This window comes from Somniosus microcephalus, chromosome 19, assembly GCF_052327205.1.
Source record: "Somniosus microcephalus isolate GS21.2 chromosome 19, FLI_Smic_1.0, whole genome shotgun sequence".
NCBI lineage: Eukaryota > Metazoa > Chordata > Chondrichthyes > Squaliformes > Somniosidae > Somniosus > Somniosus microcephalus.
The window spans coordinates 35,882,117-35,897,163 of record NC_141005.1 but is presented as its reverse complement, the minus strand read 5'-3'; the positions used below and the strand labels follow the sequence as shown (position 1 = coordinate 35,897,163).

At 45.5% G+C, this 15,047-nt stretch overlaps 1 protein-coding gene across 2 annotated transcripts in view; it reads left to right on the top strand.

Moving 5' to 3' along the window:
- Positions 1–354: 354 nt before the first annotated feature.
- LOC147104309 (cytosolic arginine sensor for mTORC1 subunit 2-like) overlaps positions 355–15,047 on the top strand; it is an 88,487-nt gene continuing 73,794 nt past the window's right edge. Inside the window, exon 1 of one of the 2 annotated variants that reach the window (XM_085961526.1) lies at positions 355–1,398. In XM_085961526.1, the coding sequence (XP_085817652.1) occupies positions 1,286–1,398 (113 nt within the window). In that variant the 5' untranslated portion in view covers positions 355–1,285. The remainder of the gene's footprint in view (positions 1,399–15,047) is intronic. The other variant, XM_085961527.1, reaches the window with a different exon arrangement.

Genomic DNA, 15,047 nt, shown 5'->3' with positions numbered 1-15,047 from the left:
CTCGGCCAATAATTCCCATACTTTCTCATTTCTTTCTAGAGAAATGCCTAGAAATGATTGGCACAGTCAGTGCAGGTGATGCAATCTTGTATGTGACTCGCCTGTTGAATGTAGGGGAGTTGGGAGGCCTGCCTTGCAGTATTTCTGGCTGTAACAGTAGTAGTAGGCCCTCTATTATATGGCTGAGATAATGATTTAAAGCCACTGCGCTCTGCAACACTCTCCACCCCAGGTCCCCAATGGTGCTCAGCTTACCTGGAGATTTCATCACATGACCTGCTGCCGCTCAGGGCCCTGTCCCTGCCATTGGTTGCCTGACCTGTCCATCCTCCCGGCGCCCCGCCTCCCCACGCCAATCAGAGAGCAAAGCCACTCTTCCTTACCCAATTGGACAACTCGAGTGTCAGTCAAACAGCCGTTCCCCCCCATCTCCAATTTTTAATATAAACTAATAAATTAAAGTTCTAATAAAATGTAAAAAGAACACTTTTATTAAGTGGCCCTATGATTTTTCTTGTGGGTCACTGGCAGCAGTGTCCTAAAGATTAATCTATAATTCCTGGAGACTCGGGACAATTTTGGCGGGTTGGTAAGTTCAACCCTAAGCAGTGCCAGCACTCTGAAAATTAGCCCAGAAATTCTGCAGTGGTTGCATTTTATCTCTCTGCACAGGACAATCATTGGAGGAGCACAGCGTTAAACAGGCGAAACTTTAATTCTTGGCCTTTGGAAACCCCGGCCTCGGTGGGGAAAGTTGTCAAAACGCCATTGAAGTGTTAGCTGGATGTTCAGAAATATTGGAGGCGGTAGACCCATGTAATTGTTGCAGGAACAGTAACTCTGTCCGGAACAGTTTCAGGGAGTAAGGGGCATCGTCCAGTTTACAGATTCACTGCACTCAGTTCCAATCTGGGAGAATCGAACACGTTTGGTCGAGGAGGTTTTTTGCCTTTTGCACATTGTGCGGTTTGTTTCTCATCCGTGCTTGCTGCTTTTTCCTCTCTCACTGCAACAGAACGAAAGGTTAGTGGGAGGAGCGTGCTGTCCCGAAAAAAAAAAGTGTCTCGGAAGTGAAGCATTGCCCGTTTAAATGGTAAACGCGAGGCAGCCCGGAACAGGAGCTTTACAGAGGATTGGAGTCGGGTTCGTCTGATGCAACAACGCTCGGGTCTGGCGCAGCTTTTCCCTTACGCTGTTTTTGAGAACAAATTCCAACTAAACCGATGCGATTTGCTGGGGCGGACCGGACTCTTTCATTCGACTTCGGGGTGTGTGTGTGAGAGAGATGGACCTTCACATCTTGGAGCACCGGCTCAGGGTGACGAGCCTCAGCAAAGCCGGGCTGGAGCGTTACACGCACGGGCTCATCAAACTAGTCTTCCTGCGGGACAGGACGAGGTAACGGCGCGGATCCTGACACTGACTCAGTCCATTTCACGCTTCCCGGGCTTGTCCAAGCAAACACTGGCCCTGTTATTGTCATTGCAGCCGCGACCGGCGCCTTTGTTCTAATGGCTTTTAAGGATTTGGAGTAAAGATGCACCTTTTTTAAAGGTCTTACTTTCATTAAATATTAAATGGAAATTGGGAATCCAGTCCCCGAATTGAGCTGTGTGTTTTTTTGAGGTCAGCCGTTATGACAACTGTACCTCTGCTCAATGCATCGCTCAGTCGTGTAACATTTTTTAATTTAAAAGTAGTTACTTAACCTCGTGGTGATTGTGCACTTATATCCTATTTTGTTATTAAAAGAAAATCCAATGATTGTGGCGGGGTGCTGATAGTCTTTCGGTTAAATGTTTACCCTACTTTTTACATATTTAAAAACCAATCTTCATATTTTAGGCAGCATTTAAAGGGACTTGGCACATCCACCCTCCTGCAAAACACATTCCTCTGTTGTGCAATCCTCATTAGTGTTGAGACATGGATTCGGTTATTTTACTTAGTTCGGCTTCATTAGCATATTTTTGTTTTTATTTAAGTTCTGGGCAAACCCTGGCAGTTCAGCTGAAGTCCAGATGGCCCTAGATTCATTCCAGGGCCTGTGGTTAGGTGATCTCAGTTGGACAGTGGTGTGGGGTATTCCAGTTCACCTCTGAACTGGGGGAGGGGAAAATATTTGGCCAGGGGGCCCGATTCCTTATCAATAGCCTAAAACTCTGTTGAGAGGGCAAATGTGTAGATGCAAAGTGAGGACATAACTGAGATCAGCTGTGATGTGTTTGATCTGCAGGTTTAACTCTCACATGGCATAATTAAAGGAAGAAAGAACATGCATTAACGTAGCACCTTCAGGATGTCCCAAAGCACTTCATATTCACTAAATTGCTTTTGAATTGCCTTTTGTTATGTGGCAAATACGGCAGCTAATTTGTGCACAGCAAGGTTCCACAAACGGCAATGAAACAAACGACCCGTCGATCTGTGTTTACATAGAACGTACAGGACAGAATCCGGGCATTCGGTCCAATTGGTCTGTGCCGGTGTTTATGCTTCACATGAGCTTTCTCCCACCCTACTTCGTCTAACCCTATCAGCATATCCTTCTGTTTTTTTTCTCCGCCATGTAGTTATCTATCTTCCCCTTAAAGGCATCTATGCTATTTGCTTCAGCTACTCCACGTGGTAGCAAGTTCCACATTCTAACCATTCTCTGGGTAAAGAGGTTTCTCTCGAATTCCTCATTGTTTTTGGTGGTACTTTAGTAATAAACATTGACCAGGACGTTGGGAGAACTCCTGCTCCTCTTTGAAAATTGTTATGAGATCTTTTACAGCCACCTGGAGAGGCAGAGGGTGCTTCTGTTTAATGTTGCATTTGAAAGGTAGACTGAGAATGAATAACTGCAAATGCTGGAGAGTGATGTCACAACAATTTCAAGGATGTTGTCTGTAAGACTTCTTGACCACATTCTTTCCAATGGTGGAGGATCCCAGACTTTTACCACCACTACTGCTGCTGTTCTGTGCCCTTGTAGAGGTGGGCTGACCATGGCCATTCTTAGAAAGTTTTTCAGTAAACTAGAGAAGACCAAATGATCTTTCTAATTCTTGCATTTGTCAATGAGACCCCATTTGTAAGTTTGCAATTCTGGTCTTTGAGGTGAGACAACCCGCTAGTCATGTGTAATGTCCCAACGTGGCCTCATTCAGGCAGGAGTGAGGGACACGCCAGATTCTCACTATTTCACTGGCTGTGGTGGATAAATAGAGATTTAAATTGTGACGTTGAAGGGGCCTCTCATCTTGGAGAAATATTTTCAATGTAAAATGCTCCCTCTCAATTCTCCTACCTGCTCAGAGAAATTACCCATTGTCTCTGCCAGCAACTTGCTGGAATCCTGCCATGTTCCATCATTCACTTGGAAGAGAGCCATTGTGCTGATTATATGGTGGGTCTCTTGGCAAGTGGACCTTGTATGTGGAGTATGTATGGATTAACATATCTTCTCCTAGATCCCAGTTTTAAAACAAGGCTGGCTAGTACTGAAATTGAACCTTTAGGGCTGACTTTTGGGATGAGAGGCTCCATCAGACTGCTAGAGCAGCAGGAAAATAAAATAAACACTGTATGTAATTGTTTTTCAAAGTTTATTTCGTAAAGCTAATCATTACAAATAGGAACAGGAAGCAGTTGCATCGAGTGTTTTCCAAACTAAGTGCTGAGCATACTTTCTTGTTATTTCTGCCCACTCCCCCAGAACACATGGACAAAGTAATGTTAATTGGGAAATATTACTGCAAAGCCCAAGGGTGCCAGCACTTCTGTGCAAAATTAGTTTTGATGAGAGATTCGAGTCCAGAGCATAATCTCCCTCTGGAGGAACCTTTCAACAGTACAAATTATTTTAAAATGTTTTAATTGTAACACTTCCTGAGCAGCATCCGCTGATATTCCACATGATCTTGCATTTGCACTTAGTTTTAGATGATTCTGTACTGAATTTAATTAACCTATTCGTCCTGATGCACAGTATGTTACTCTTTTGCTATCGTCTCCATTATCACTGGCAAGAACAGCAAAGAACACGAGTTTTTGTCAGGAACCTGTACGGTAAATCAGGAAATTGCTGTCAAATTTTAATATTCAAATTCTACACGAATGTAACTAAATGTACTTGACGGGAAATTTACCAATTTATTGTTTCACTTTTGTGTGACTGCCAGTGCAGTACCAAGGGAGTGCTGCGGTGTTGAAGGTGCCGTCTTTCTGATGTTGCGTTAAACCGAGGCCCCATCTGTCCTTTCAAGTGGGCATAAAAGATCCCATGGCTTTTTTTGGAAGAGAAGCAGGAAGCTCACCTGGTGTCCAGACCAACATTTATCTCTCAGCCAACATCACTAAAACGTTATCTGATCATTTATCTCATTGCTGTTTGTGCAACTTTGCTGTGTGCAAATTGGCTGCCATTTTTTTCCACTACATTTCAACAGCAACTGCAATTCATTGGCTGTGAAGCACTTTGGGATATCCTGAGATCATGAAAGGTGCTATGCAAATGAAAGTTCCTTCTTCCACAGTCCTTTCACTTTTAATGTGTTATTTGCAATTCTGATATATGCAAAGGAGTTTTAGGACTACAGCCCTAAAAAGGAGGAAATGTTATCGTCCTGATAAGTTCCTAAAGAATTACCATATTCTATCTTCATCCTCTACTGTATTTGAACCAACACTGTGCGGTCTTTCTGTCAGGTGTTTCCCCAGCACTGTATTAAAGGAAAGTGAAGTAGAGTTATTTATTATTGTGGGTGTAAATATACAGTAAATTGATCCACAATTTGCACTTTTTGTGGCTGCACTCTGTTGATAGGGCTCATGCCCTACAGAACTATCTGTATTTACTATCTGTTCTGACCCGTGGGTAGATAGTTGTAGAATTAATACATGGTATCTACTGGTCTTCTTTTAGGTTTGGCTGTAATTGTAGTTCTAAATATGGCAAGTGAAACTTTACATTTAAAATGTTGCTTTGCGTTGTATATCATGTGTGTTCTGAGTGGTTCGGGGCAACTGAACCTTTTTTACTGTGTGTCTGAGAGCGCATAAACAAGAACAACACAGAGAAAGAGTTAACTTAAAGGAGGGACTGTATCATTACTTGAGTAGGGAGGGAAATAGGTTAGCAATATTTTTTAAAGTCCTCAAGTCCGGCATGGACTCGATGGGCCGAATGGCCTCCTTCTGTGCCGTTATGACTCTATGACTCTAAGTTAGGAATGGCATATAAGTAGAAACTCTTTTTTAATAACGAGGACTATTGCAGAGACATTTGGTAAGGGAAAGATGCAAGCTAATTTAAGTTTTGGATTTTTGGTTCTTGTTGTAAAAATTCAGCCACTAGCCTGATGAAACAGTTTGTTTATTAGTTCCAGGTAAGGCCGGCCTTATTTATTTCAATGAAGATGTTATGATTTGTATTAATTTTTGTTCTGCACATTATATTCGCTTCTAATCATCCAGGAACAATGAAATGAATTATTAAATAATCTGCTGTATATCAGTCTGTTTATTTGGTAATTGTAGCATAGCATAATTAAGTTATTTTGTTGATAAAATAAATGTTTTCAACCATACCCAGCTGATTTCCTGTGTCTAAATAAGATCGAGACTATAGAGGGAGGAAGGAAAGAATAAAATGCAAGCAGAACTGCAGCACAGAGCATCTATCAGAACTAGCCAGATTCCCTTGACACCAGTTTAGGCTGTGAAGATGGTACTTTAGGCAAATGAGTTACAGATTTTAGTGTTACTTGCTACCTTTGATCTGTACTGAACAGTGTATTTGGACACTGCTAAGAAAGCCCTATTCAGCCTGCACCTCACAACCAACCTGACGACTCCCAGTGATTCAGAGACACAGAGGGCTGGATTTTACCAGCCCTGAGGAGGCGGGTCTGGAGGCGGGACTGCTGGGAAAATCCCCAAAAATGGGAGCGGGTCCCGAACCCGCTCCCAACCCGCTTTCAACCAATCTTCCCGAGAGTCAGGTACTCGATTTGCGCAGGGACCCGGCTCCTAGTGGCGGGAAGAGGATTATAACCACTTAACTGCCTGTTAACAGGTGGTTAACAGGCAGTTAAGAGGCTTTTCCCATTTTGAGACTTCTGCGGGCTTCCCGACGTCTGGGAACCCCGCCAGGGTAAGTGAGGCATGCTGTAGGTCTGTTATGTTTGTGTATAGATGACAGCTGCAGAAGTGGTGTGAAGGATGCAATGGGACACTGGTGAGTATCAGAGGTAAGGAAATGTTGAGAAAGTCATTTTTAATGTGTTTAGATTTTTCTGTGTGGCTGCACCTCATTGGGAGAAGCGACAGATCGCTTCTGTACCCTCACCTACAGCTGCCATCTGTTTTATCCTAAGGAGAGCGTCATTGGAGAGCCTTGGTGCAAGGGCTCACCGTTGCACAGTGATTGTCAGTGTTTGACAGCACCTCAATGCTGTCAAACACTGACAGATCATCTGTCAAAAATAAAAGGTTCATGTCACTTTAAGAAAGCCGGCAGATGAAGCGTCATCAACTGACGTCATCTGACACCGGCTTTCCCTTAATTGGCCGGCAAGCTTGCAGGGCGGGCTTAACAAGGCCAATCATGGAAAAATAGCGTCTGTGCATCGGATGTCGCTGGGGGCGGGACCAGAACCCAGAAAGCAGCAGTCCCGCCCCCAACTCCTCTCAGTAGGTAAAATCCAGCCGAGAGTGTCCACGGCGCCTGGTCTGCACTCAAGTCCTCCATAATCAGCACCTGTGAAGAGACGCTCGGTCACTCGACCAGGAAACATCAAGACTGGTTCGACGGGAATGACCAGGAGATCCAGGAGCTAATAAGCTGCAAGCGCAAGGCATTCCTGATCTGGAAACAGCAACACAACTCAAGAGCAAGAAACCAGCTCTACAGATGCCTGAAGGCTGAGGTCTAACAAAAAACTCGAGACCTAAAAAACAGATGGTGGGTGGAGAAAGCGCAGGAGATCCAGCAACTAGCCAACAACCATGATGTGCGTGGATTCTTTAGCGCAGTCAAGAACACCTATGGCCCAAGGTCCTACCCCACTGCGGGCCAAGAACGCAGAGGTACTCATCAAGGACAAAGGCAGTCAGTGCCCGCTGGAAGGAGCACTTCGAAGATCTCCTTAACCAAGACTCTGTCTTCGACGTGAGTGTCCTCAACTCCATCCCGCAGCATGCTAACCGCCACCACCTCAGTACAACCGCAGCCAGGCATGAGGTTGAAAAGGCCATCCGACAACTGAAGAACAACAAGGCCTCATGACCAGATGGAATCCCCGCCGAGGCACTAAAACATGGTGGAGAAGCACTATTGGCGCGAATACATGAACTCAGTTCTCTTATTTGGAAGGAGGAGAGCATGCCAGGGGATCTCGGAGACGACGTAATCGTGACCATCTTCAAGAAAGGTGACAAGTCCGATTGTGGTAATTACAGAGGAGTTTCCTTGCTGTCTGCCACAGGGAAAATTATCGCAAGAATCCTCCTCAGTCTCCTCCTCCCAGTGGCTGAAGAGCTCCTCCCAGAATCGCAATGCGGACTCCACCCACTAAGGGGCGCAATGGACATGATCTTCACCGCGCGTCAATTACAAGAGAAATGCAGGGAACAGCGCCAACCGCTGTACATGGCCTTCTTTGCTCTCACAAAGGCCTTCGACACTGTCAGCCATGAGGAATATGGAGTGTCCTCAAATTCGGCTGCCCTCAAAAGTTTGTCACCATCCTCCGCCTGCTTCACGACGACCTGCAAGCCGTGATCCTGACCAACGGTTCCACCACAGACCCAATTCATGTACGGACCGGGGTCAAGCAAGGCTTTGTCATCGCACCAACACTCTTCTCGACCTTCCTTGCTGCAGTGCTCCATCTCACCCTCAATAAGCTCCCCGCTGGAGTGGAGCTAATTTACAGAACAAACGGGAAACTGTTCAACCTCCGTCACCTCCAGTCCAGATCCAAGGTCGTCCCATCCTCTGTCATCGAATTACAGTATGCAGACGATGCTTGCATCTGCGCACACTCGGAGGCCGAACTCCAAACCATCGTCAACACCTTCACTGAAGCGTATGAGAGCATAGGCCTTGCACTAAACATCCGTAAGACAAAAGTCCTCTACCAACCTGCCCCCGCCACATAGTACTGCTCCCCGATTATCAAAATCCACGACGAGGCCTTGGACAATGTGGACCACTTTCCATACCTTGGGAGCCTACTGTCAACAAGGAAAGACGTCGATGACGAAGTCCAACACCGCCTTCAGTGTGCCAGTGCAGCCTTCGGTCGCCTGAGGAAGAGAGTGTTTGAAGACCAGGACCTCAAACCCGGCACCAAGCTCATGTCTACAGAGCAGCAGTGATACCTGCCCTCCTGTATGCTTCAACGACATGGACCATGTACAGCAGGCACCTCAAAGCACTGGAGAAGTACCACCAACGCTGCCACCGCAAGATCCTGCAAATCCATTGGCAGGATAGGCGCACCAACGTCAGTGTTCTTGCTCAGGCCAATATCCCCAGCATCGAAGCTTTGACCACACTTGATCAGCTCCGATGGACGGGTCACATTGTCCGCATGCCCCATACGAGACTCCCAAAGCCAGTGCTCCACTCGGAGCTCCGTCACGGCAAGAGAGCCCCAGGTGGGCAGAGGAAATGTTTCAAGGACACCCTCAAAGCCTCCTTGTAAAAGTACAACATCCCCACCGACACCTGGGAATCCCTGGTCCAAGACCGCACAAAGTGGAGGAGAAGCATCCGGGAAGGCGGCGAACACCTCAAGTCTCTTCGCCAGGAGCAAGCGGAAGCCGAGCGCACATCAACCCAAGCACCCCACCCACCCGCCCCTTCAACCACCATCTGGCCCACCTGTGACGGACTGTAGGTCCCGCATTGGACTCATCAGTCACCTGAGAACTCATTTTATTGTGGAAGCAAGTCATCCTTGGTTCCGAGGGACTGCCTAAGAAGAGAAGATTTGGACACTTTGCTTTGGCTTCCCTATAATCATGAAATGTAAATGGTGATTTAGTGTGGTCAGTTTATGAACAGCATTTATAGCCATTTCATCAAATTTACTTGAGGCTTCTTTTGACTCAAACATACTTGCATTGGTACCGTACTTTTAGTCTGTACAGGCCCTAACCTCACAATTCTGCTCCCTCTACTTAGTTTCTCGTGTCATTTGAAATAATGGATGTGATGGCTAAGTATTACAGCAGTGTACCACCCAGTACCTTGGGAACGGGCCAGACTGTGGCTGGCAGAAATATGCTCCAGAGCAACCTGCCAAGTCGACACTTAGCTGCTAATTGCCAGTTATGGCAGGCTAGCAGAAATGTTTGTCCACTAATGCACTAGTTTTTAATGCATATTAATGTGAATTCCTCGAAGTTCACTGTTTATTGTAAATGTTATGAAATAACACACTTGCATATGGAGAGAGCAGTTTTAAGATCAGTTTGTAAAAGAACACTTTCAAGGCTACTGTAGAAACATTGGACTCCACTGTGACTTTAGAAGGCAACAGTTTGAATTGCCTTTTCCCTGGATAAAATATTTTGTTGGTGAAATGACTTCTACAGATGAATGGTATCTCTGTTAGAGATGAAACATTATTACAGGAATTTCATTAGCATTTCCTGGTTAGATAGAGTGCAGTTGCTCATGTTCGAGATGCAACATTCATGCCAGATAATGACCGTCTCAAAAAAGAGCAAGTCCAGTCATCTTTTTTACCTTCAGTGGTACCACCATTGCCGAGTCCCTCGCCAACATCCTGAGGGTCACTGTTGACCAGAAGAACATAGAACATAGAACATAGAACATAAGAAGTAGGAGCAGGAGTAGGCCATACGGCCCCTCGGGCCTGCTCCGCCATTCAATAGTATCATGGCTGATCCAAATCTAGACTCACGTCCACTTCCCTGCCCTCTCCCCATAACCCCTAATTTCCTTATCTGCTAGGAAACTGTCTATCTCCATTTTAAATTTATTTAATGTTGCAGCTTCCGCAGCTCTCTGGGGTAGCAAATTCCATAGATTTACTACCCTCCTGAGTGAAGAAGTTTCTCCTCATCTCAGTTTTGAAAGGGCAGCCCCTTATTCTTAGATTATGCCCCCTAGTTCTAGTCTCACCCATCAGTGGAAACATCCTCACCGCATCCACCCGATCAAGCCCCTTCACAATCTTATGTTTCGATAAGATCGCCTCTCATTCTTCTGAACTCCAATATGAGTAGAGTCCCAACCTACTCAACCTTTCCTCATACGTCAACCTCCTCATCTCCGGAATCAACCGAGTGAACCTTCTCTGAACCGCCTCGAGAGAAAGTATATCTTTTCTTAAATATGGAAACCAAAACTGCACGCAGTATTCCAGGTGTGGCCTCACCAGTACCCTGTATAACTGCAGCAAGACTTCCCTGTTTTTATACTCCATCCCCCTTGCAATAAAAGCCAAGATTCCATTGGCCTTCCTGATCACCTGCATACTAACTTTTTGTGTTTCATGCACCAGGACCCCCAGATCCCTTTGTACTGTAGCACTTTGCAGTTTCTCTCCATTTAGATAATAACTTGCTCTTTGATTTTTTTCTGCCAAAGTGCATAACCTCACACTTTCCAACATTATATTGCATCTGCCAAATCTCTGCCCACTCACTTAGCCTGTCTATGTCCTTTTGCAAGTTTTTTATGTCCTCCTCACTCACTGCTTTCCCTCCCATCTTTGTATCGTCGGCAAACTTGGATATGTTGCACTCAGTCCCTTCCTCCAAATCGTTAATATAGATTGTAAAGAGTTGGGGCCCCAGCACTGACCCCTGCAGAACACCACTAGTTACTGATTGCCAGCCCGAGAATGAACCATTTATCCCAACTCTCTGCCTTCTGTTAGATAGCCAATCTTCCACCCATGCCAGTATATTACCCCCAATCCCATGATTTCTTATCTTGATCAGTAATCTTTTGTGTGGAACCTTGTCAAATGCCTTTTGGAAGTCCAAATACACTACATCCACTGGTTCCCCTTTATCCACCCTGTATGTTACATCCTCAAAGAATTCGAGCAGATTTGTCAAACATGACTTCCCCTTCGTAAAACCATGCTGACTCTGTCCTATTAAATTATGTTTATCCAAATGCTCTGTTACTGTTTCCTTAATAATGGACTCTAACATTTTGCCAACCACAGATGTTAGACTAACTGGTCTATAGTTTCCAGCTTTTTGTCTACTTCCCTTCTTAAATAAGGGTGTTACATTAGCAGTTTTCCAATCTGCCGGGACCTTTCCTGAGTCCAGGGAGTTCTGGAAAATAAGCACCAATGCATCCACAATCCCTACCGCCACTTCTCTCAAGACCCTAGGATGTAGGCCATCAGGTCCGGGGGATTTATCTGCCTTAAGTCCCATTATTTTACTGAGTACCATCTCCTTAGTGATTTTAATCGTGTTTAGCTCCTCCCCGCCACCCCCCCCCCCCCCCCCCCAACCACCATTGTCCCCTGTTTGTCCAGTGTTGGGATATTTTTAGTGTCCTCTACTGTAAAGACTGATACAAAATATTTGTTCAGCGTCTTTGCCATCTCCATGTTCCCCACCACTAGTTTCCCGGTCCCATCCTCTAAGGGACCAACATTCACTTTAGCCACCCTTTTTCTTTTTATATAGCTGTAGAAACTCTTGCTATCTGTTTTTATATTTTTTGCTAGTTTACTTTCATAATCTATCTTCCCTTTCTTAATTAATCTTTTAGTTATTGTTTGCTGGCTTTTAAATGCTTCCCAATCTTCTATCCTCCCACTAGATTTGGCTACTTTATATGCCCTTGTTTTCAGTCGGATACTATCCTTTATTACTTTACTAAGCCACGGATGGCTGTCTTTTCTTTTATTCCCCTTTTTCCTCAGTGGAATATACTTATCTTGAAAGATGTGAACTATCTCCTTGAATGTAGACCACTGCTCTTGTACCGTCTTACACTTTTTAATCTGTTTTCCCAGTCCACTTTAGTCAATTCTACTCTCATACCTTCATAGTCTCCTTTATTTAAGCTCAGTACGCTGGTTTGAGATCCAACTCTCTCATCCTCAAACTGAATTTGGAATTCAACCATATTATGGTCACTCATTCCAAGGGGATCCTTTATTGGGACATTTTTTATTAATCCTGTCTCATTACACAGGACCAGATCTAAGATTGCCTGCCCCCTGGTTGGTTCAGTTACATACTGCTCAAGGAACCTGTCCCTAATACACTCTATGAACTCTTCCTCAAGGCTGCCATGCCCAATTTGTTTAGTCCAGTCAATATGAAAGTTAAAATCCCCCATGATTATAGCTGTTCCCTTATTACAAGCCCCAACTATTTCCTGATTTATACTCCGACCAACAGAGTTGCAACTGTTAGGAGGCCTATAGACTACGCCCACTAGTGACTTTTTCCCCTTATTATTCCTTATCTCCACCCAAACTATTTCACTATCCTGATCCTTTGACCCAATATCATTTCTGACTATTGCAGTGATTCCATCCTTCATTAACATAGCAACCCCACCTCCCATTCCTTCCTGTCTGTCCTTCCTAATTGTCAAATACCCTTGTATGTTTAGTTCCCAGTCATGATTATCTTGCAGCCATGTTTCCGTAATGGCCACCAGATCATACCCATGTGTAGTTATTTGCACCGTCAACTCGTCAATTTTGTTACGAATGCTGTGTGCATTCAGATAAAGAACTTTCAAATATGTTTTCTGACAATTTATTCCTGCTTTTACCCCTTTTACTACTTTACCTTTATCATTATACATTCTGTCCCTTCCTGACACGCTCTGGTTTTTAATTCCCCCACTGCTATTGCCTTCTCCGCTGTCATTTTTATTTTTCGCTCTCTTAAAACCTCCCCCCCACTAATTAGTTTAAAGTCCTCTCTACAGCCCTAGTTATTCGATTCGCCAGGACTCTAGTCCCAGCACTGGCCAAGTGAAGTCCGTCCCAACGGAACAGCTCTCTCCTGTCCCAGTACTGATGCCAGTGTCCCAGGAAGCAAAACCCATTTCTCCCACACCAGTCTTTGAGCCACGCATTTAACTCTCTAATTTTATTTACCCTAGCCAAATTTGCACGTGGCTCAGGTAGTAATCCAGAGATTATTACCCTTGTGGTTCTGCTTTTTAATTTGGCCCCTAGCTGCTCAAACTCCCTCAGCAGAACCTCCTCCCTTGTCCTATCTATGTCGTTGGTACCAACATGGACCACGACAACTGGATCCTCCCCCTCCAAGTTTCTCTCCAGCCCAGAGGAGATGTCCTTAACCCTGGCACCGGGCAGGCAACACAGCCTTCGGGACTCTCGCTCTCGGCTGCAAAGAACTCTATCTATCCCCCTAACGATACTATCCCCTACCACTACAACATTTCTTTTATCTCCCCCCACTTGAATGGCCCCCCGCTCCACGGTGCTGTGGCCAGGTTGCTCATCCTCCCCGCAGTCCCCGTTCCCATCCTCACAGGGAGTAAGAGCCTCAAACCTGTTGGACAAGAGCAAGGGCTGCGGCTCCTCCAACACTACCTCCTGGACCCCCGTACCTGCCTCACTTCTAGTCACACCATCCTGGCCACGGACTACATCTGAATTAATTAATCTAATTGGTGTGAATACCTCGTGATACACAGAGCCCAGGTAACACTCCCCCTCCCTGATGTGTCTCAGTGTTTGAAGCTTGGACTCCAGCTCTTCAACACGGAGCCGGAATTCCTCGAGCAGCCAACACTTACTGCAAATGTGATCACCGTGAGCATCAATGGTGTCCACCAGCTCCCACATATTGCAGCAGCAACACATCTGATCTCCCATTCTATGTAATTAATTAAATTTATTAATATTATTCTTAAATACCCTCTGCCCCGATTCTAGATGATGAATATCGCACCTTAGAAACTATAAACCACAGAGTTTAAGCTTAAAAAAGAGAGAAATACTCACCAACCAATCACTTACCCGCTTTCTGGTGACGTCACATTTGGATTACTTTTTACCTCCTTCCCTCTGAGTTCCAAGATTGGAGATTGGTAAGCCTTACCTGGGTCTCGGGAGCCTTTATACAGCCGCTCAGCCCGTGATTCCCGCCGATTCTCGCACTGAGGCCTTACCTGGGTCTCGGGAGCCTTTATACAGCCGCTCAGCCCGCTGAGCTGTATCAACACCATGGCTACAAGAGTAGGGAAGGAACTGAGTACTCTGTGACGAGTGGTTCACCTCCTGACCCCTCAAAGCCTCTCCACCATCTATGACGCCCAGGAGTGTGATGGAATACTCGTCATCCACCTAGATGGTTGCAGCTAAAACAAGAGTCAAAAAGCTCGACACCATCCAGGACAGTGCATTCCTGTCACTAGGCAGACTATCTACTCTCTTGGTGCCCTGCTGCTGCAGTAGGTTATTTCCACAGCCCCTCTCCCTCCGTGACCTCTACCATCAAGAAGTACAAGAGCAATAATGTTATGGGAACACCACCAATGTTCCCTCTTTTTTTGGGTGGCTGGCCCATTCACAGTTCCGCGCATGCGCGATACTTTACGTTGGAAAAAGTCAGTCCCGGGCTGCGCAGGTTAGGGAACATTGAACACACCTCCAAGTTCTCCTCCATGTCCCACACCATCTTGGATCAGAACTCTTATTAAAATTAATGTCTACTGCAGCAATTCGGTGGCTTGATGATCTACAGTGGTTTTGCCATACTTGGGTACAACAACTACAACTACTTGCATTTATTTAGCGCTTTTTAATGTGGTAAAACATCCCAAGGCTCCTCAGCAGCGTAATCGGACCCAACTTAACACAGGGCCAAAGGAGGAGATATTGGGACTGGTGACAAAACCTACCTCTTTCACCAAGTTTTTAAAGAGGAGAGTGAGGCGGACAGGTTTAGGGAGGGAATTCCCGCGCTTAGGGCATCAACGGCTTCAGGCACGTTCACCAGTGGTGAGGCGAGGGAAGCGGGGGCTGCACAAGAAGCCAGTGTTGGAGGAACGCAGA